The 23246-nt window shown below is 48.9% G+C and overlaps 6 protein-coding genes across 6 annotated transcripts; 4 read left to right on the top strand and 2 right to left on the bottom strand.

Moving 5' to 3' along the window:
• Window positions 1-1278: 1278 nt before the first annotated feature.
• On the bottom strand, window positions 1279-3293 carry LTR64_001694 (uncharacterized protein; the record flags this gene model as incomplete). The annotated part of the gene is made up of 2 exons (XM_064896073.1): window positions 1279-2121; window positions 2160-3293. 2 exons carry the CDS (start codon window positions 3291-3293, stop codon window positions 1279-1281), a joined length of 1977 nt encoding a protein of 658 aa, XP_064758760.1.
• A 1969-nt stretch (window positions 3294-5262) lies between these two features.
• LTR64_001693 (uncharacterized protein) lies at window positions 5263-8270 on the top strand (the record flags this gene model as incomplete). Its single annotated transcript, XM_064896072.1, has 2 exons — window positions 5263-5326; window positions 5371-8270. 2 exons carry the CDS (start codon window positions 5263-5265, stop codon window positions 8268-8270), a joined length of 2964 nt encoding a protein of 987 aa, XP_064758759.1.
• Window positions 8271-9112: 842 nt separating this feature from the next.
• LTR64_001692 (uncharacterized protein) lies at window positions 9113-10234 on the bottom strand (the record flags this gene model as incomplete). Its single annotated transcript, XM_064896071.1, has 1 exon — window positions 9113-10234. One exon carries the CDS (start codon window positions 10232-10234, stop codon window positions 9113-9115), a length of 1122 nt encoding a protein of 373 aa, XP_064758758.1.
• Window positions 10235-11507: 1273 nt separating this feature from the next.
• On the top strand, window positions 11508-13537 carry LTR64_001691 (uncharacterized protein; the record flags this gene model as incomplete). Its single annotated transcript, XM_064896070.1, has 2 exons — window positions 11508-11641; window positions 11860-13537. 2 exons carry the CDS (start codon window positions 11508-11510, stop codon window positions 13535-13537), a joined length of 1812 nt encoding a protein of 603 aa, XP_064758757.1.
• A 3506-nt stretch (window positions 13538-17043) lies between these two features.
• LTR64_001690 (uncharacterized protein) lies at window positions 17044-19412 on the top strand (the record flags this gene model as incomplete). Its single annotated transcript, XM_064896069.1, has 3 exons — window positions 17044-17151; window positions 17205-17232; window positions 17281-19412. The coding sequence occupies 3 exons, from the start codon at window positions 17044-17046 to the stop codon at window positions 19410-19412; spliced, it is 2268 nt and encodes a 755-aa protein (XP_064758756.1).
• Window positions 19413-21348: 1936 nt separating this feature from the next.
• On the top strand, window positions 21349-22514 carry LTR64_001689 (uncharacterized protein; the record flags this gene model as incomplete). Its single annotated transcript, XM_064896068.1, has 2 exons — window positions 21349-21540; window positions 21618-22514. The coding sequence occupies 2 exons, from the start codon at window positions 21349-21351 to the stop codon at window positions 22512-22514; spliced, it is 1089 nt and encodes a 362-aa protein (XP_064758755.1).
• Window positions 22515-23246: the final 732 nt, after the last annotated feature.

Genomic DNA, 23246 nt, shown 5'->3' with positions numbered 1-23246 from the left:
ACGTCCCTGGATGAGTAGAAGACGTGGTGCAAAGAATTTGGTCGAGTAGAAGAGGTAGACGACGACTAGACTTTGGTTGAAAATCGTGTCTAACAGTTGTTGAAGGAGGGAAATTCTCTTGAGAAACAGCGAGGAAAAGATCGCTCTGCCGCTTTACTCCATCCGGTTACCCTTGCTCTCGATTCCGGAGGTACCTTCTTGCTTAAAAGCTTGCCCGAGCGAGCTTGAGCCGAGTTCACTATTGATATCACGGGAAAGGCTTCGCCTCATACGGTGTTTCGCAGTCCTCTTCTCCGAGCTGTTAGCAGCTCTAAGCAGTATTCACAATTCACTGTCTAGCCACCCTTTTTGGTGCCTCTTCATTACTCGAAGGATTATCCCCCATGCATCGCAATTTTTACCGGCTAAAAGACTTTCTCGTTGGTCTATGATACTCGAGTATGGTTTGATTGACCTGAATACACGAGCAACATTGTATATCGCACCAGATCTCGTACCACAGTCGCTCCCAAAACAGAAGCGAACTATTTCATCACGTGATTAAGAACATACGATCGACATCCTTATGAGTACAGTCATCATTAGGCACTGTCCTTATTGTGATCTTGTACTTGCGTTGTCATCCATTAATCGTTGGACAAAGATCCAGATGCATATACTGGCCAAAAGATCGATCTCTCGTGCGTATAGCTATCATTTGTCTTCTATCCTATCCGTGTAGTCCTGCAACCACCGTCAACACTAGGATCTCGTGTGGCAACATGGGGAATAATCCATGTTGTGCCACGATCATCTTAGTCTATTCAGCCTTCTGGGTTAACAGGACTGTTCGTATAAGCCCTACTTGCACTACAGAGTCACCACAACGAGCCGAGAGCACGGAGAAAGCTACGTGGGGAATGTTTGTAGATAGAAATCTACGAAGGATGAAGGAAATACTGCCAATTGACCAGCATCTAGACGTGCTCGAAACATAACATTGATCATGCTACTGTAGTCAAGTACCATGTGCTCTGACCGCTATAACGATCTCCTTAGCCGCAAAACCTCGCAGCATTTACTTCATCTCTGTCAATCTCTGTCAACCCCATGGTCGACTATACCAGAACTGTTTGAGGCAGCTCGTAGAGCCCGTGAAATCATACTAATACGTGCATTGAGCCTGCAACACCTGCCATGCGCATGCGACATAGTTTTATCGAGTTATCTGCAGGGCTGTTAGTGGTAAGCTTAGCAGTAATTTCAAGTAGAACATACCTGATAGCTCACAGTACCAGACTATTCTCCGAACGGAATCTCTTTACCACGCTCAAGATCAGCGATCCAGTCCATGAGTTCCTCTGGGTTGGCTATCTCGATGTCATCAGGAGTGACATCTGGTTCCTCAAGTTGTGGATGATTGTCACGAAGGAAGCGGCCTCTGAACTTGACCCAGTTCGGAATCTCCAATTCAACTTGTCCTATAGCGTTCTCTCGTAGTTGATAGTTGAAGATGTATTTGTTGAGCTCGGTCAACACACTTGGATATGCCTTTCTGAGGTTGTTCAACCATTGTCGATCATTGAAGGTATCTTTGACTTGAGTAGCCCAGGAGGTGCAGTCATATGGTTCATTCCATCGGTCCTTCTCTTGGCCCCATCGACGGATGCGATGATCAGCTTGATCTCGCTGGGCTCTGCTTAGGGGCACAGCAAGGTGGATGCTTGTGTAGCATTTGTACTGCAAGTTGAGACCGCTCGAGCCGATTGCGTGAGTGAGAATGAGGATTTGGCAGGCATCATCTCTGGTGTTGAAGGCTTCGATGACATCTCTTCGCGCCTCCTGACTCATATCGGCAGATATCATGCGAGCATCGAAATGAAAGGCGCGCCAAATTTTCTCCACGAGAGCCTCCTCACCTGGAAGAGCAACCCATATGATAAGCTTAGTACGCTTTCGTACCACCACATCACCTGTAACTGCCAGACCCACACGGAGCTTAGGGGCTTCTTTGAGGACCAACTCAGCATGCTTAAGGTCTTCTCCTAAGGGTGCTACATCGTAGCTATCCTCTGGACGGTTTGCCTGCACTTTGAGCAATGCCTTGTGTAGCCAGTTACGGTCTTTCTTTATGCTATCCATCTTTTTAGCAGTGAGCATATCCTCGCAATCCTCCCAACCAAGCCAGGTACTGTTATGACGGGAGCATAAGGTTGATCAGCTGGCAGAGAGCGAAGATCGATAGTAGTAAGTTCTCTATCGTCCTTCCAGGCACCAGAGTCGCCTGATTTCGCGTCACATGGGCGGTTCATATGAATTGGAACGAGGATGGCTGGAGCGTCGGGAATATGTTCAGCAACTCTAGCGCTCCATGCGTCGTCGTTTGATGGATCTGGGTCTTCGAAGTCGAAGTCGAACCAAATCATAAGCTTGTCACCCGGCACGAGTCGAGTCTGGTCGTCGGCTGGGGCTGGCAGAAACGCAAGATACGATTCCTCGAAGGCAGATAGGAGGCTGATGATTTTCATATCCTTGGGGGTTTCGACGTAAACGGATCGCTTTCCTTCAGCCTCGTTTCGCGCGAATAGTCCTGCCATACACATTTCGACTGCCATGTGCTCTTTGCTGTGGAAATTTGTTGGGACTCTGTACCGATAATCTTTGGCATTTTTAGCGATCTCGTCGAGCTCGTCTTTGGGTGAAAACTGGCCCTCCTGAATCACAATTCTACCTTGTCCTGCTGGGAACATTTCATTCAGATTGACCTGGGTGGAATCTTGATGGAACTGCTGCTGCAGCTTTGATATATTGTCCATGGTACTGTCACCTCCAGCTAACCATAGCAACAACTTCTGTTCAGAGATGACAGTTTCTCGCACAGAATTGATCCAAGATTGACCACCCATGAAGAACCTCGAATCAGCCACGCAGTTAGCATCGAATGTGACTTCGATCGAGATGCCAACTGCTCCTCGCGGCCATGTGAAATCTGTTTTCTTGTCTTTGAAAGCTGGCAGGGCTATTTTCTTGAAGTCGAGCAGCTTGCAAGCACCACTATCGATATGAAGACGACTGACAATGTTCTGCTTCACACCATCGATAATCTCGTGTTTGTTGAATACAATGTCGAGCGTAGGCACGATTGCGTTAAGGGTGATACTGACTTTGGTTGCACAATCTGGAGTCAGGAGCTGTTTTGTACTGGGACTAAGAGCAAGTGCCCAGTGTGCTGCCATGCCCAGGTCATGCTTCCCAAAGAGGAGCTGGTCCTGGAAAGGTACCTGCTCGGGCTGATTGTCTTCGGTATCTGACATACTGAACGATTTGAGTGATTGAAAGGAAATGTATAACGAATTGGTGAAGTCGGCGATAATGTGGTATGAAAAGAAGCGAGGAGAAGAGAAGTTAGGAGGACAGAATATATAGGTGCAGGACACCCTATCTTTTGAAAATTCCCCTGTGTGAAGGTTGCGAAAAATTTGCGAGTGCAGCCTGCGAATTGCGGGGTAGCAGCCTGTTGTGATCAGGTTTCACTACAAATTAGGTCAGTAGGTGAAAGGCTCAGATTTGCGGTCGCAAGAGCAACGAACCTTTGTGCTGATTTAGTTTGAGACTGAGGAAGAAGAATTCAGATTAAGACCGTACCCCTAGGGCAGGCTCTGTACACAACGCCGCGTATCAAGTACGCAACCCTATGTACAGGGATTTATGTCGATATCGAGGAATATTTGAGCAGCTAACCGGTAGAATGCAGCAGAAGAAGTAGAGTGAATGCATCGACATACTGTGCCAAGATGCACTGGTGGATACCTCGAAACCACTAGCGTAAGGCGCAAAAATGAGATCCCAACATCTGGACCTGCCAGTCCACCGTCTAACTGATAAGTCGTTTGCAAGGCCAAAGGGAGTGAGTACTGCACACTTGGGCTATTTTACCACCACAATTGGAGTTTTACGCCATAGATACATGTACTTTTCATGTTGCTTTGTCATTGAGGTATTGGGCTGGATTGAGGTGTGCAACCGTGATGTAGGTTGTCCTCCGTCAGGCGGAAATCACATTGTGATGCTCGAGGATCAATCTCAAGGCAGTCCTTAACTATTGGCTGCAGGATTTCGTTGAGAAGATTTGTAAACTGAACTCGTTGACCTGCTCGGTAAGGTGGTGCAATTATTGAACTTTTGCAGACAATCTAAGGAGGGCGCTGTTGTGGAGGCTTGCTGCGCCGCCGGAAGGAAGAATTCGCCATAATGCTGTAAATTTGAGGCAGATGACCGTCCTGCGAGCACGAAGGAGAGCGGCATGAGGAAATGAAATCGTCAAAGTAGGCGTGCAGGAGTGTCAGATGAAATTGGAGATGTGGATTGGATCCCACTAATCAGGACATGAAGTATAGTTGGATCAAGTCCTTACCCATCTGCAGAATTCGTATCATCGCAGTGAAAGGAGTTGCTATTCGTGCGCGAACTCACTTTAAGTCGTAGTGCTCAACTTATATAATCCTCGAAACAACTGGCCAGTGCTCACTACTAGGGCCGAATGTGCCCATTGGTAGGTTGCAGCTATGACGGGAGCCGACAGCTAGCTCACGAACGATGAAGAGCAAGCAGCGTCCGAGCCACCTCACAATGAAGATGCGATAATTAGCAAAATATGGAGCTGTACCTGATGTACCCCATCACCGTCTCCAGCATTCGCCTAGAATCCCCGCCAAGGCTACAAGACAAGATGTGCAAGAGATATGCTTACGATGAGATCGCATAGCAATAGCGGTCGAACGGCTTTACCTTGGAAATATGGTGGAAACTTTGAATAAATAAAGTTACCCTCTTTAGTGTCCGAGCTTGGCACACATCATGATCTCGCTGTTGATGAGCTAAGGGCGTCCAACCTGGAAGCAGCTGATGGGAACGAGGAGGTCGTCAGTAAAATACTGGATCGTCGTTGTTCAAGAGCTCAAGTCGACCTTCGAAGTGTGTCTTCTGCAGATCAAATGGCGTGGAAGCTCTTAGAGTTCTTGCTCGTGAATTCTGCCTATCGCAAATCGTACAGAGCTCCTTTGTATCACCTTTAGTTTCTTAATTCTGCCACACTTCGCGCTGTTGACTAACATGTGATGACCTGACATTTGACTTATCGTATCCTGGACGGCGCACATTGTTTCTAAATTCACGAGCACATGTCTTAAGGACAATACACGACCACTTAGCGCAGACGCAATCCTCACGTGGTCCGCCTGATTCGCTCTTAGGATTTTGTGTTCCGGACACTCAACATCGAACATGGACTTTAAAGTCAGGGACGAAATAATGGTTGAGCCCGTGATCAATATGGTGGGTGTTGTATGTATGAACGTTGTTCCCAATGTTCCAGTCGCTCGTTCACTTCAGCCATCATGAATGAAGTTACAAAACTCTACGGTACAATGACAATGCAAGGAGGCAGCATACAAACCGATCTCTTGGTTGTGGGCACGGTGGTTGTCTTCTTCGTCCTGATTGCGCTGTACCTGGAGCTCGGCCTGAATGTCTCGTCTTCTGTATCTTTCGACAAGATTTTTCCTCTTACTCCCTATCTCAAATTCATCTATGTCAGCTTCCTCAAGCCTCACACAGGCAAGGCAGATGGCGGTCAGCAGTCGGCATTGGAAAGCTTTTACTCGGCACAGGCTTCTGTCTATGATAGAACGAGACGTCGTTTATTACGAGGCAGGGAGGATTTGATCGGCCTCGTAGCCGCACAACTACAGCTTCCAACACGCAGACCGAGTAATGGCGCCAAGCCTGTCTGGTTCGATATTGGCGGAGGCACAGGCTACAACATCGAGATCATGGATAAGGTCCTGGACGGTGGGGTGGGCTCATTCTTTGATCATGTTTACCTTATCGATCTTTCACCCTCACTCTGTGAAGTTGCTCGTGAACGTGCGGAAAGACTTGGCTGGAAGAATGTGACGGTTCTCTGCCAAGACGCCCGAACAATGGGCCAGTATCACTCGCAGCCTCGAACAGCAGACCTTATCACCATGTCCTACAGCCTCAGCATGATACCAGACTTCTACAGCGTTATCGATCAGGTGACCAGTTTCCTTGCTCCACGTGGTATCTTCGGTATCTGTGACTTCTACGTCCAATCAGTTGTCGATGTATCGAGTCGAAACTGGACAGGTGGTAGTATTAACCGCCATGTCAACTGGTTTGGTCGAATGTTCTGGAGGACATGGTTTGACGCCGATCGTGTCAACCTTGATGCTGGACGACGGGATTATGTCGAGTACAAGTTTGGCACCATACTATCAGCTTCTGAGCGAAATTACCTCTTAGGTGGTATTCCATACTATCTCTTCGTTGGATGCCATATCACAGCGGAGACAGATCGTCAAGTGTCCATGCACGGAACTCCTAACATGACCGCACAGGACTCTCTCGAACGCTACGATGCTTTCCTCACCGAGTCCCCGTACCTCTCACCTAAGGAATATCGCGCTGCTCTCTCTCATCAAGCTTCGACTCCACCACAACCTCAACCGAGTATTCGCAGCAAATCCTATGAATCGGCTCTCGTCAACCTCAGTTCAAATCTTCCACTTCCCAGCACTTTCTATCAACTCCACCCCTGGCGCACCACATATCCAGAACTCCATGCGAAGCACGCTCAATTTGCTTCCGACTACATCTATGCTTTCAACTGGGAAGACCCAGCTGTTGACCTTGAGCTCCTGAACCTACGGTCTGATGATGTTCTCGTCACAATCACGTCTGCTGGAGACAACATTCTCGACTACCTCAGTCAAAGTCCTCTCCGACGTGTTCACGCTATCGACCTGAATCCAAATCAAAATCACTTGCTCGAACTGAAGGTAGCAGCCTTCTCAGCTGGCTTGTCGTACGGAGAAGTGTGGGCAATGTTCGGTGAAGGACGATTGGCTAACTTCCGCGACCTCTTGATTCACAAACTGAGCCCACATCTTAGCAGTCATGCGTTTCAGTTCTGGCTCTCGCACACATCTCACTTCTCGCCTTCTTCTCGAGGTCTCTACGCCGTCTCTGGCGGCTCGAGACACGCAATGACGCTCTGTCGATGGCTCTTCCGTCTTACTCGTCTATCTCAGAAAGTCCGCACATTATGTAGTGTCAGCACCTTGGCCGAGCAAAAAGAAATCTGGCAACAATCAATCCGCAAAGTTATTCTTTCTCGTCCACTACACGCCATGCTAGTCAGCACAGACTGGTGGTGCTGGAAGGCAGCAGGTGTCCCACCAGAGCAACGTGCTCTCATCGTCAACGACTACGCCGCCACACTGACACCTGAACAAAGACGACGACTAGGATCACGCCAACTTACTGGGGAAGCTATCTTCAAATTCCTCGTTGACACTCTTGACCCAGTGATCAATCATACACTCCTCAGCAAAGACAACTACTTCTACCATCTCGTACTTCAAGGCAAATACAGCCGCACCTGCGCACCAAGATGGCTAGGCGAAAGATCATGGCGGAAACTAAGCAGAGAAGGCGGCAAAGTCTTCGACGGCCTACGAATCCACACAGACGAGTTTCTCGAAGTCGTGAAGAGGATGAGAGGCGGCAGTGCCGGTGCCGTCATCGTTATGGACAGCATGGACTGGCTCGAAGTCCCCGACATGAACACCGTCAAACACGTCAAATTCTCCGATCGAAAGCAGAAGCACGACCGAAGCCGAAGTCAAAGCAAGAGCCGAAGCACAGAGGGCACAGAGGCAGCACAAACGCAGATTGAAGCTATCCACCGAGTCCTACGCGTTGGTGGCAAAGTTCTTCTCAGAAGCGCAGCCCTGCGACCATGGTACATCGAGCTCTTCGAACGCATGGAAGACGACGACACCGGCGAGAAGCTCTGGAAGGTTAAGTGCATGGGTCGACGAGACAGTGGGAAGTGCATCGACCGAGTGAACATGTACGCGAGCTGCTGGATCATCGTCAAAGCTGGCGAGGGTACTCCGGTTGGTAGCCCTGTGCTCAACGGCGGGATTAAGAGCGCGCTCAAGCGGAGGAGAACCGGAAGTGCTAGTGGCAGTGGTAGTGACGGGAGCTTCAGCAGCGGTAGTGATAGATCGGCGACGAGTCCACAGACGCTAAGGGGTAGGAACTTGAGGGTTAATGTGGCTAAGAGGATTGCTGGCGAGGAAGGCAATGATGATGATGGTGATGAGACAGAGACAGAGAAGACGCTGAGGAGCAAGAGGGGCCTCATGGAGGATATTATGCTCCCTGGCGCTGCCATGGATGAAGCCAATGGTGACAGGTTCTGAGCTGGAGAGAAATTGCATTGAGTCGGTGATGTGATTGGTATGGTTGGTGCCCTGGCAAAAGTTATCATTTTTATTCGAGCTGCGAGCATACCCTAGAATCATAGATGTCCCTACGTCACACCTTTAAATCCAGGTTCATAGCCGAACAGTATTAGACGCATTGTATGCCTTTCATCAGGACAATATACTCACAGTGTTTTGGGTTGACTGTATTCACAGGTCGCAATATTGCGAGGTGAACGCTACGACTCAGAGCCTTGAGCCTAAGCCTGAACAAAAGATTCTGAGCGTCTGTACGGCCACACATAAACACCAGCATTACGCAATTTTGTGGACTTCCAAAACAGAGGGTGAAGAAAGTACGTACTTGAACGGTTGAGTTGAATCTGTTACACACAACAAAACCATACCAGGTAGCTCAGGTAAAAAAAAAATGGCCTGCCGAATACCATGGGTGCAAATAGTCTCAGCGAAACTTCACCGTTGTCGGAACCGGTGGAGGAAATGGATGTGGCTTGTTTTGCGACAGTTTTTGGTAGTTGCTCCTGACCATAAACTCCGACTTGTTGATCTCTTTCTGCGGCGTGACGTTCCGTCTTGGGTTGAGGTAAGTTATGAGGTGTTGGGTATTCGACAAAAGCTGTGCCTCTTGCCATAGGCGATGAACGCGGTAACTGCGGGTGGATCACAGCCCGCCAGTAGACGGAAGCTGTCACAAGACCCGTCTCCTGACGCACAACGTTCCCGCAGTACCTGCATCAAGCCGCATGAAGGTGTTTTGTTCATCATCATTCAGACTTGACAAAAGTTTCGTGATAGATGTTGAACAACACATCACAGCACTAATTGAATTCTGCCGTGTCGACATTGAGCTCATCAAGCAGTGATGCGTCTTCTTCGTTGCCATCGGGGAGTCTTGCGAACATAGTGTTAGCAAGATTGCGTGCACGCAGCACTTTATCATTCACCTGTCCAGTAGGGTCATCTCCCTGTGCAGTCGTTTCGTTTAACCAAGTCTGTTCCAAGTCCTTGTCGATCATGGGCAAATCCTTTTCGAGTTCAATTTCAAGTGCATCGACAGCCTCCAGAAGGTCGGCACACCACAGAGCGACCATCCCTCTCAGGCGTATTAGTTCGAGATCATCGATGTAAGGAACAGTACCCAGCAACGTGTCCATTTCGCGGGCGATTCTCTCGGCCTCGCAAAGTTCCCACCTTTTGACCTCTAGCTCTTTAGCCATCATTTCCTGAACTAAGAGTGTATCCTTGTGTTCATCAACCTGTAGGTGTTTACTCTGCTGGCACACCACATATATCCACAAGCTGAACATGGCGAGCCTGAAGTCTTGGGCATTGACGACATTGGGCCAGGACCTGTGCCAGGGGTGCTGTAATGCCATCTTGTCGTAGAACAACTTTGCCCTCTCAAAACCCTCCCTTGAAATCAACCCAGGTTGTGCGTGATCCGGGGTCCGTAGAAGAACCTCAGCACCAATAGCCCACAAACTAGTATGCCGTAGATCAATAGTCCTTCCGCCAATTTCGGTCCGGAGGATCAGAGCTAGAGCACGTGAAGCTCGCTGATAGTCCCTTGCGGCAAGGCACTTGTGTAGCAGGGCAGTCATGGTCGCAAGGTGTTGTAGTCGAAGGGAGTGAGCTTTGCCATTGGAAAAGGTCGCAGTATTGGATTGCTCGTCATCTCTTTCACGTGGTTTCGGTTGAGGAGCATGAGGAAACGGGAAGTCTGGAGGTGGTCTAGAAACGTCCTGGCCAGCAAGTCTTCGTTGTTGTCTCTCGTCAGGCGTCACGACAGCTGAGTATTCTGTGTTCTCAGTGATTAGATCATCCTGTGAAAATGCCTCATCGTCCAGAACAAGATCTCTTTTCCTCTTCTTTCGCGAAGAAGGCAGAATATGTGAGGAAATAGGCAGTGGTAGTGCATACAGAAAGTCACCATTAGCCATTGCGGAGGTTGCAATGAAGACAGCTCGTGTCCTTGTTATCAGGAACAATGTTCCTGTCGAGCATGACTCGAAAAGTAGACTGAGCAGGAGGTTCGAGTAGAAAGTACTGCAATGCTCAAATCTTTGAGCAGGTGCTCACACTCCTTCTGCCCACAAGACGACTATTGACAACGAAGATTAGGCCCAATGAAAGCAGTATACTGAGTAACGTGAATATGAATGATCGTTGTTGGTTTCAAGGTTTGTGTCGTAAAAGCATGGAGCTTCTTGAGGTGGAAGTCTGGAGTCTCTATAATGTGGTGATATGCCTCTAGTTGGTGAAACGTGGGCACTGCGGACTGGGCCTTGATCAGTAACTAATCATCGGCCTAGGAGGCCCTGAGGCTGATGCTCATTTGCTGGCGGCAAAGCACACGCCAAAGTCGCTGTTTGTTTCAGCCCTTTGAAGCAGACCACGCACCATTATACAACGCAGGCAGATCTCATCGCACGACATATATCCTTTTCATATTGCCAAAGACTAAGCGTTGATGAGGCTACCATATTACCTACACACCAGGACCAAATATTAAAGATCTAGCTATTGTGCACACGAGAAGGATCGGGCCACCTGTTATACTCGTGCTTACTCCAGCATCTTACCAGACCTCGCTCGAAGCCTTCTGTCGAATTGCAGACACCTCTCGGAATCCGCAATAGTCTAATTGGAAAAGTCACGTCAAGTGAAGTACCCAGCCAGTGGCGTATCGTCTCAGGGTAGGCCTGAGTTCATACTGAGAGTGGACGGCACGACCATCCATCATGCGACCGTAGCACGTCCTGTACCCTGACCCTTTACCATCCTAGCTGTCATCTTCAAGAATGGGCAACAATCAGTCAAATCTTCGGTCCGTTGGGGGCAGATCACAGCCCACAGCACCAGTCAACGAGCAGGCTACAAACCAACCCTCCACAACTCCAGTCCCGCCTAGATCATTCTTCTCCAGCTCGAGGCATAGCGTTCCATCCGATTCGTGGAGGGGACAGTCTCAGCGACTATCCGCTGAGAATGACAGACATCCTGACCATCCAGACGATCGACCCTATGAGCCCGAAGACAGACCTCTATTTCATTCCGATCACGATCCTCCAGTCGATCTTCACTCCGCGAGACCTTCAAACTGGCGTCATTCTACAATGTCAAGACTGGGCTCTCGCCTACTACCCGATTCTGTTGCAAGGGGCTTGACAAATAGTGGGGAGGAAACAGCTGAAGAAGGTCATGCCTTGCGCAATGGCTTGTCCACCCGCAGCCGGCCCAGCGTATACCACAGGCGAATCAATTCAGCCTCGGACGAACGCTTTTCTCTGGGCTCTTCTTTTCGCAGAAGGACTACCGAGCCACGAAGAGAACCACAAAGAGGATCAGTGAGAAGGCTCTTCACAAACTCAAGAACTACATCCCAGCCCATTCCTAACAGCATCGATATTACTCCGAGTATGATCCTCGATCCACAAGCATACACTGACGACGCCCAGCTGACTGATACGCCACGAAGATCTCGCACAAGATTGTCCCGTGTTCGTAACTCTCTTTCTGCTCCTTTCACTACCTGGCTAAATTCAGATCGCCTGCCTGCGACCAGGCGCCTGAACCTGGGTCATCCCTCGCCCTCACGGCCATCGCGTACTCCTCTTACAGAGGATTCCGACGAACTCCTGTCTCAGCCTCATCAGTCTGACTACCGCCCTGATGCCGACGATTCCGCCCCTCACGAATTAGACGCGGTTGAGCCTGAGGCTAGGAATTTGCTTTCCAGCAGCCGCATCACATCAGGAATGAGTACCATTAGACGTTTCCCTCATGGTCTCCGGTCTCGTTCCACACGTCTAATAAGAAGAGGCGAGCACCCACCACTGTCACAAGTATTACAATTGGCAGCTGCGGCAATTGCTGCGCAATTGTCAGGCTCATCAATCAATACTACCGATCGTTCGAGTCCTGGAGGGGAAGCCTTCGACGGCAGCATTCAGAATTTTGTACAGACACTACAAGAAGCTGCAAGTGCTCAGGCTGGTCAGAACATTGATTTAAATGCATCAGACGGCGAGTTACCACCAGTCAACTTTATGCGTGTCTTCCAATTTCCTAACGACGAGAATGGGACCCCGCTGGCTGCTCGATCAATTCGACATAGCACAACCGACAACCGAGATCCTCAATCTGTAGATGCTTCAGATAGATCAGTCACCCTTGTACTTGTGGGGGTGAGGTCCATGCCAAATTTCAACGATGGCTCCGCCAATGAGAACGGCACACTCGGACCAAGCCTGGACACTCTGCTGAGTCTGCCCTTTCTACCACCGGCCAATGTGCTGCGCAATGGCAGTGCCGGAGCTCTCTTCCGACGCTCCGACACCCGTGCCAGTCCACAGAGTCGCCGGCATTCTATGACGAATTTCAACTTTCCACAACAATACGAGAGCCAAAGGCATAGTCGAAACCGAGGCTTGGGTGCCACTAGAACATCTATCGAAAATGGTCTTCTTACGCCAATGTCGGAAAGTCCACCTGGACCCCATCCACCGCCGTCAACCCCAGCAGACGTTCGTTCTGGGCATGCCACACCGATTCGCAGACCATCTTCAGCTTCGGCAGCACATGCACCAGGATTACCAGATCTTGAGGAAAGTCAGGATGTTAATTCGACGCCATTCCCAGCCGAGTCTGCCTTCAATACAGCACGACAGAGGAGGCGCAGTGACTCTGAATTCGCTCGTCGACCCGAGTTGAGTTCTGGTAACTCACGTCGTAATGGTGTGGTCGAGCCAGATAGACCTCGTGGAAGCACAGGACGGAGCTGGTTGATATACGTGGTTGGAACCAATGTTTCGCCTGATCATCCCGCATTTACAATGCCTAGCCTCTTCACCGACAATCCATCGTACGAAGATATGCAGATGCTCTCCACTTTACTCGGACCTGTCAAGCCACCTGTAGCATCGCAACAAGATGTGCAGGCCGCTGGAGGGTTGTACCATGTTGTCAGAAGTGGAAGTATGCTCATCGCAGAATCAACCAACGACGCCACTGGCCAAGTGGTTACTATAAGCCTGAACGACAGGTGCCTAATTTGTCTGTCAGAGTACGAGGAACACGACCAAGTTCGACAAATCAAGACCTGCAATCACGTTTACCATCGCGAATGTATTGATGAAGTGAGTATCGACAATGTCCAAGATTGTCTGAATCGCGCACTAACAAGTACTAGTGGCTTACCACAGGCCGAAACAGTTGTCCTATGTGCCGTGGCCAAGGAGTGAAGGAAATGGCTTCGAATTCGAACTCGCAAACCGATACACGTTCGAGGCATGCCGAAGCTACGTCGTAGCTCATTCCCACGTGTGCTCCCTTTTCTAATGTGTTGCATTACGATACTGACGATTGCAATGTTGCTATGCCCTTCAATGTCTCTTACCTGCGAAGATATTCAGGATACACAGGCTTTGGTGGTGTTCCTGGTTAATGATCAATAGTGCTGCTTAACAATGAACAAGAGATGGAAATGAATCTACAATGGAACACTCATGGTGTCTCAGCTTTCGATGATCTGGACTTTAAGTCCGGCTGAGAAGGATAGTTTTCTACGTATACCCTGAATGAACGTCGATCGCATGGATTCGTACAAGCTTTTCGTATCATTTTAGCCTTTTCTAGTTCGATTGAGGTTCGGAGCTCCACAGTAAAGACATGAGATGGCCTTGTACCACTATGCTTCAGAATGGTTTGTTTGTTTGTTGTCTTCGACGGAGCTATCACAAGGAGTATTGTTTTCTGCTTGTGCCCACAATCACGCACCTCATCATCATGAGGTGCAACACTACTGTAGTATCGATAATTGCACCACTAGTCCAAGCCCTTTAACTTCGATAAGTCGCCAATACTCGATAGTTCGTCAGCGCCACCTCGTCCCGTGCTTCCTGATTTACGTTAATGTTGGGAGGAGGAAATGGAGCTCTTCGCGAGCTATTCAAGGCTGCGTCCATTATGTGAACCTCATTACACCTTCCCAAATACAACGACAGACGTTACATCAGGCTCTTACAAGTACCACTAGGATTACTGGCGAAGCTCCTGTCCATTCGACCTCGAATGCCTGTTATCGTGCCACATAGGCGTGAAGACACTCAAATATAGAGATGAGACTGTATGACTTTCGTAAATATGGTGTTCACTAGTGCTGATGATGAACTTTTGTACTATTGTCGACTAAGACAAATATATGGCAGTTGTCCATCACCACCATTTCCATTTTAGACAGTGAGTGGAGTTGCTTTGTGCAACACCATCTGCTCCTTCCTGGCCGCAACAGGACTGATAGACTACTTCTGTCATGCTCTTTCGCAACGACAATCACTGTGATACTTCTTGGCTGTTGCTCAGCGATGACTGATCTCGAAGCTTGAAACCTCTAGTTCTGATTGAGGATCATTTACAGGAGTATGAGCTCCACTTTTTGTCTTGTTTGCGCGTGCATCTCGTGTACCTTCCGTTGTGCACACCTAACATGAACAACAGCCACAAGTTGGAACTTTTCACCAACAACAGCAGGGCCACTGTCTGGTACAATGTCTTCTGATATGAAGCTCCTGCCCGACAGGGTCGATCTGACCCCATCTTGGTCCACGGGGAATGAGTAAACCCTGTCCCTGTTTTCGCACCAATGCCACGTGTGAAACGGAGACTTCGAGAGCCAAACCTATCTCGTTGGGCCACAAATAACGTGGTCAGGTGTATACCACGATATCGGTCCCAATCAGAGCCGAACTTCTACTTTTGAGTGGATCTGTACCATCCTTGGCTTCACCTCGTGCACTGTGGAATCCTTTCTGGCTACAACACACAGGTACTATTACCTTTTGGACCTCTAGGGTTCCACAGATCCTCGCAACATCTTCTCTGCAGCGTGCCTGCAAAGGATTGCGATTGCGGTTTCTTGAAGCCTCTCCACATCCTCTGGCTGAACGCCGTCCTCCAACCACGTTGGCTATTCAACTCCTCAATCGTCCTCCAGGTAAACCTAGTTCTCAGCTTTGTCCGCTTGACCAAATCGCGATACACAGTTGACAACGCGGCAAAAGTCGTGGCCGAACCTTGCAAGGTTGACCAGAATTTGACGCGAAAATAATTTCCGATACTCAACACTTCACAATAGCGAAAAACGAGACCACTATTTCTGACACAAGATTTCCCCTGCCAACGTTAAGCCGCCCGAGACCCGTGCCGTTATTCAGGAGCTTGTGATATTCCTCCACATTGAGATAGTAAGAGCTGCTCATAGCTCGTTTCAAAGCGGCACCGAGAGTAGCTGAGAGAACACGCACCAACATCTGATTCTACTCTTCAACCGGCATGTGATACCTAGGGGCCATGACGCAAGCTATACATTACCAAAATCGATCCGTATGCTGGGATTGCTGAACGATCTCTGCTTATTCTCTTACAACCAATTCACGTGCCTGCCAACGTCCAATAAGTACCTTGTTAGGCTGTGCTTCCTCCGGCCAACGTTCCCTGTCGCTTGTCAGATTCTCCACCTCTGAATTAGCGCACCACAAGTGTCGTTACTGTTGGTTCTTGCGCTGGAAGAATATCTTTACCTGGATTACCAATCCTACAATTGCACCGACCTCGAATCCATTGTTGAGGAGGCTGTGCTTGGCTATTATCGCTCTCGTTGCCATCCTGAGAGGCTGAAGGAAGCGTCTCTCTGCTTTCTGTCTCTGTAGCCAGTGAGGTCAGCTCTGGAGCCTTTGCGACTCGCCTGTTGATCATCAACCCACGATAGGGAAGGTCGAGGACTGGCCGTCGATCACCACAAAAGGGTTCTTCTTAACGCAATCTACAGGACGATCTCCAAGTCAGATACCTTGCCAACACCTGGAGTAAAAGCTTTATCGACGTCACATAGGATACCCCAGTCACATTTCATACCCTGGTCGATACTTGTACTCTGTACATCACTGTTGATGTGTTCGCACACCATCTGAAACCCGCAACCTCTTCACAGCAGCTGGACCATCTGAGACGTGCCACCAGCGTAATAGCGATCGGAACTGCCTAGTGCTGGACAGGGTCGCGAGTCGTTCTCAGGTTAAATTGGATTGGCTCTTCTATTGCCTTGAATCTACCGTCAAGCTGCTCAAACAGACACTTAAATCTCGAACAACTTCCTAGACGAGCTTGTGGAGAGAACCCGGACAACAGTATATCCTTGGCAATTGTCACGCTAGTGCCTGCTGTAGCAGTACTTACTTGCCATCGCGAACCTCGTCTCAAACGTCGATGCTATATTTGGGTTGAGCTACCTACCTTCGAAACTTCAGGTACCACAAGATAACATCGGCGAAGTAGGACTGGAATCTGTACACTTCCTCGTATCTCTGTGTGCATACATTGATGACCTCGTGACGACTGCGACCTTGCAACGCCTTAGAGGGAATACAAAAACTTCACGTCACTGGAAAACATGTACATTTGAGGCACTTGTATGCCGAAGGACAAGTTGGCTGGTTACTTTCGATAATCAGGCCTTTCTTTTGTGCGACCAAAAGTTCACTCTTTCGATATGAGTGGTCATTACGAATACTCGATAAGTGTTCCTCCTTTGGATCAGTTTGATCACAATTTTGCTATATACGATCAACAATATGGCCATTTCTCGAGAATTTCAGGTCCCAGTACACCACACGAAAACTTTGGTTTTTGGTACAGGCACGAACCACCAGACACAATATATCGTCGAGATACCTCAATCTTTGCTCAAAGCATGCCACCAGTGCAGACTACCAACCTCCAGTCACTGGATCCAGCTCAGACAACGAAGCACAGGAGAACGAGAAGTGGTTGTTTTACCTGCCGTAGTAGGAGGGTGAAGGTAAGCTGATCTACACCTCGCTGGCGTCTAGATCTTGACTGACTTGGCTCTAGTGCGATGAAACACGTCCTGTTTGCGACCGTATGCCATGCAGCACATGAAGCGAAACATGCTAATACGTGCTTGCAGGTTGTAGAAAAGGCAATCGAGAATGCGAGTTTCCTCAGAGCGCATCCTCCGCTAAGAGGACCAAGAACGAACCGAAGAGCACGACAAGCGAGACTGCATCAGAAAAGCTCGAGACTATCAAGGACGAGAGTGAAACAGAAACCGATGAGGATGAAGAGGAGGAAGACCCATCAGCCTCTGCGACTTCAAAGGTCAATCAGCGAAAACTTGAGTCAGCTCAAGGAAGGGGCCAGAGTCGCAATAATCCCTCGCGATCTCAACGGCAACGTCAGCAATCAAATGCTTCAGCGCGTACATACGAACAACCCGGGACGCCTTCTACAGACACATCTGCTCATGAGGCCCCACTTTCACCAGCTTTGCAATGTCCCAGTCCCCTGCGAAAATGGAGACAAATCAAGCCAGACCTGAAACCTGAAATCGAGACCTATTTGCGATTTCAACATGACTACATGACGTTTTGTCACTACCTTTTCAAGATCGACCCTGAAGATTTCGTTCACAAAGAACTCATCGATCTGGCGCTGCAGTTTGAGCCCCTGCTTTACGCTGTGGTAGCATTCGCTGCATACCATTTTGCGGTACGCCTACCAGAACCACAAGCTGACTTCAACTCTTTCTGGAAGTATTACTGCAAGTCTATCGTCACATTGCGCAAACACCTGGAAACGACTGGAAGTAGAGACGATCTGGTACTGCTGACTGTACTGCAGCTTGCTACCTTCGAAGAATACATGGGAGACTGGACCAATCTCGCCACACATCACCGCGCCGCCAATGGCATCCTCACTTCGAATTATACCCCTCAAACGATAATGAAGACTGACAGAAGTCGGAAGATATTTGATTGGTACATAAGAATGGACGTTATCGCAGGCTTGATGGCTATGCGCGACATCAGTCTCGATCGGTCATGGCTTGATCATGCTATGAAATGGCATGACGAACGATGCATTGAAGAAGATGACGACAACACAGACAACAAACTGATCTATTTCAGTAAAGGCATGGAAGTTATGGGTTACGATATTGCACATACCTTCACACAAGCTAACGAGTTGCTGGAAAAAGGCATCTCAACGATCGACACAGTCTTGAACCAAGCGAATGAGCTGTATGTTCGGCTCGACAAGATGAGGCGTCGCATCCAACAGCTCAACGACCCTGCCTTTTCGGGCATCGAGCCGAATACACCACGAGACGAGGATGATGCATTTGACCCAAACATACCTCTATTCAGAGACGCGTTGTGGCCACTCAATTACATTTGGCTCGATTGGTATGGCATTCTCATCATGCTGAAGCAGCAAACCTTGCTAGCGATTCTTAAGGCACAACGTCTGCAAGCAGAGTTGCGTCTTGAAGTCAAAACAAACGAGAATTTGCAACGACAAGCGGCTCGTATTCCGGCCGAGCTGATGCAGTACTCCAAGATTCAGTGCCAGATCTACAACGCAATCAGAAGTTCACCAAGTGCACCAGCAGGAGCAACACTCATCTGCTATGCCAGTCTCGGCCTCAGCGCAGTCTTTCTACCACGAGCTCCTCCCTCTGAGAACTCCAAGTACACCATGTGGGCAAGACGGCAGCTTGCCAACATAGAAAAACAAGGCTACGTTTGGCCTCCACACTTCAGGAAAGAGATGGCACACATATGGCAGGACCCAGAGATCGAGGACTGGTGGCTGCCAAAGGGAGAGGGCAATACAAGAATTATCAGTGAGATCCGGGCAGTCGTCCAAGATCGTGTGGCAGCCGCCATGAGCAGTCCAAACAATGATGGGCGCAACGATCTACGTGAGATCAAAGGACTTTTTGAGAAGATGGATATCAACCGAGAACGACGAGGATCTGCAACTGTCCTTGATCCAAATTATGTGAACTCTGCAGCTGGCATGGCTCATGCTGCCAGCTTGGTCAGCACACCTGAAGACGGCGGTAGCAGTGCAGGCAGTGTAACTGGTTTCAGCCCTAGGAGTATTGATACAGAGAACGAGAATAGCAAGTATCGACGACGCAGGAAATCGACACGATCCAACGATACGAACGACACACCTTCAACGCAGTCAACGAGTTTGGCAAGCAACCGTATGAGCGGTATTTGGGAAGAACAACCTCGAGCTGGGGGATGACTCAAATGACTGGTAGGCCAGACGAGACATGTCGAAAGGAGAAAAAGCTACTGCACGATTGGCGAAGAGACGAGTGTTCTAACACAACACACCTCAGCAGAAACAGCATTTCCGAGTCTGTTCTTCGTATCGTGGTGGCAAGGTGATCGCAGACCCCGAACAATGCCTTTGAAGGTACTGTTACTGTACATTATTGCTGCTCATTCAGTGATCAGTTGTAAGGATATACTGAACACTGGCTAGATTTTGGAATAGAGGAATATACTTTTTGCAAGCACGATGACGACAACAATGTTCTTCGAGCGTTATCGGGGTCGTGACTGCTGCCTCTCACTTCCACTGCGTCATCCTCGTGCCCAACCTCTTCTCGCTTCGAGACTCCTCACTCCTGCTTGTCCAGTGCATCAATACGATCAAATGGCACGCCTTTATGGCACCGGTTCCGGATGCCGAATGTCGTCTCCGACTAGCCTGAAATTCTTAACGCCGAGAAGCCTTGATCCTTGTCAGTATCAGCTGATTCTTTCCAATTCCAAATGCAGTCAATGATTGCTTTGACGCGGCTCAGAACGATAACAAGAAATACGTCGGGGCACGTCTTAGCTGCAGCGAGTTGCGTGTGAAGCACTTGAGTACCACAGTACGATCTACATGTACAATCTCCCTTGGTACGGAGGGAGCAACACCTCCGTGATCACTGATCCACAAACGTCTTTACCACTAGCTTCGACCTGGTTGCCGAGGCAAAAATGAAAGAAAGTCAATTCCGAACTACTGGTTCGGAGCTGTGGAGTTGCGGAGGTGCACTATACTATAGGCATAGCCTGAACGACTGGCGCAGCGACGGAATATGCCTTATTGTGCCAGTGGTCTGGCTGTGTTAAAGTACAAAATACCTGCCTCTGGTGAGCTTTGACATCAGGAAGCTACTGTGGCAGCAGGCAAGGTTGGTGGCATTCTGGTAGTCTCACGACATGTCGATCGTGCAGGGGAGGAGACTCCGCCGAGCCTGCAAGGCGCTAGTTGTGCAGCCGGAGTTAGTGAAAAACGTGGCGGAATAGTTGGAAACTCAAGAAAGCCTCCTTGCTCATGGCGGAAATGAAGGTTTGCACAAGAGTGTAACTACTGATCAGCATTATGGGACTTGCGAAGGGGACGAAGTGAAAGTACAGACAACACGTAAAACAGTAGCAATGTGCACAGCACATTTCATGGTTGGACGATATGCGTCTTCTGTGGACGTGGATCGTTGGCAGCTGAGTCTGGCAAGTGCCTTTTTGACGCCTTCCTTATCGAGTTTGGCGCACAGCGATCGTGCAACAGTCCTTGCAATGTTATTTACACCAACTTGGAGCTTTGTACCTCCCTCACAGGCGCGAGTAGCACGATGCTTTTTGTGTCGCACGAAGTTGTAGGTCTATCTTAAAACGGTGATGGTGACAATGTGCGATCATTTCCACGGTCCCGAAACAAGAGGGGGCTGTCAACATTGTTGCACTTTCGTGGCATGGCAAGGAATGTCTTCGAGCCTGAGCTATCGAACCACCCCCAAAGTCTGTTCTACACGTTCACCGCGTTCAAGTTCTCTAGCCGATGGATATCCCCTACAACTTTGAAGCCTTCTTGATATGAATATGATCATATCCGAGTATCAATTAATTTGCGAAGTTTACAGATAAACCCAGCAGTCTAGGCACTCCTTGATTTACCTCAACCATCATCACCAACGTTGAAATGTGATGCTGAAATTTTTGTCCGGGTCGTGCTTTCCGGATGCAACAATCGAGGAGATAAAAGGTAGGAATGAGTTGTTTTTGGCAAGCACGGCCTGCAAGCCCGCAAGAACAAGACAATCGTTTCTTTTCTTCGCTTCAAAGCTTTCACATCCTCGACAATATTAACAACTGATATACCATTTATTGTAATACATTCAATCATGGCAAGTGACACCAAACCCCGGAATGACGATGTACGAGTTGCACAGGTGCTCAAGACGTACAAGAGATATCTTCAAGCACGACGCCGTATCGAAAACCACGACCAGCTTGCCCGTATGTTCCAAGAAGCAAGATCGAGGCTGCTCGAGGATTACAAAGGTCGTGAGGATGAGTTGGATCAATTTGAGGATGTAAGTGTGTCTGGGCCCAAGCTTGGGGACAATGAAACGGCGGGTCTGAATGATCCTCATGTTGCATGATGGAAAAGCTCGATGAAGTTGGAAGAGAAGGGAAATCGCCGGTCGAGGCTGGTCCAATTCGACAGCCATCCCTCGACCGACACAATATTGACCCTGTCCTTCATGGCAAAGGAGGCGATCTGAAAAAGGACAATGAATCCGTTCCGCAGGTTCAAAGCATATGCCAAGAGGCTATGGATGATGAGAGGGCGGATTTAGCTGCCATGATACAGAAATTTACCAAGATCCTCGGAGTCGGATGCGACTCCCATGTTACCTTCGATGACCTTGTCTCAGATACTCGCATCGGTCAGCTTAATGATCTCGATGAAAACCCCCACGCAAATTTACGAGCTCAAGTACTCACGTTAACACTTCTTAGAATGCCACGGCACTACTTCGATATGGTTGCACAAACGACCACGACCATGTGCAGGAGTGCCAAATATCTCAACGACGATCTCAGCGATGAAGAGGTGGCACTCTCCCTGACTATGTACAATGAAATCGAGAAGAACATGAAACTCTTTGTTGCCTACGCTACTAATACCCGTGCCGCTTGGCGAGCCAACGAAGAAAGGAAGAAGAAGTCAGACACTACCACTACAAATCTTGATCCCCACAAAGTTCAGATCTCAGCCTCTCTGAACGATATCGTGATCAATTTGGGTCTGATGGACGGAGTCAACTTCCAAGCCAACAGAGACACCCCGCTTCGACAATTACGAAAAGCTGTTGCACGATTACCAGAGCCTCTCAAAGAGGAATACACCAGACAAGACGCAGGCAACGACTTTCGAGACTTCTTCCTGGGGAAAACGCTGGATCTGAGGAAGAAGGAGGCCATGCTAGAATTGTATACTGCATTGCTGAGAGGGAGGCAATTAATCTGTGCTGAAGAGGATGAGGAGGAGATGGAGTGGTAGTCAGTCATCGGCGGAGGAGAGACGCACATTGAAGATCGAAAGCGCAACACAATGTGCTTGTCACCAGGGATGCTATGAACGACAACGATACACACATTGGATGAGGTGGTGGTCCTATCTATCACGATATGATATTCTCACACAAAGTCCTTAGCTTACCTCAATACCAGGCTTCCAGAACTTTCTCGTGAGAAGTTCTTTTTGCACCTGCCACATTCTTGAGACCACCCGATGTGTGCTGTTCCTGTCAAGCAATCACAGTCTATGGACCGTGGAATACCCACTCCAGCCCTCGTCGCACATCCGATAGCCTATCCGACGCCAGAGTCAGGTCACGTTCATCGCGTAGGGTTTTGAACGAAGCAGAAGGACGCGCACGGATTGATTACCACTTTGTCCTTGCCTTGAGCGTCTTCCATTCCTGACACCTCTATCTCCTCAATCCTCACATGAGTAACCAAGTCAACTCACACCTCTTTTACCTCACGTGCTTTCTCACCTGACTTAATCAACACTCGTACAAGATCATCCCTTTCTTTTCCCTTTAGCTTCCTTGACTTCTCTGCGTCAACACTATTCTCACAGATCACGTCAATATACATAAGCACCCGCACCTCAGTCTTGGCCGGAAGCCTGAGGTCCTCGAGGATCTGGAGGGCTTGTAGTCCTTGTGCTTCTGCGCACTGTGAGTTAGAATGGTAGCAGAAGAAGAAGAGGAGGAGGAGGAGGAGG

This window comes from Lithohypha guttulata (assembly GCF_036872675.1).
Source record: "Lithohypha guttulata strain CCFEE 5908 chromosome Unknown scaffold_1, whole genome shotgun sequence".
In the NCBI taxonomy this organism is placed as follows: domain Eukaryota; kingdom Fungi; phylum Ascomycota; class Eurotiomycetes; order Chaetothyriales; family Trichomeriaceae; genus Lithohypha; species Lithohypha guttulata.
This window is presented reverse-complemented; position numbering and strand designations above follow the sequence as displayed.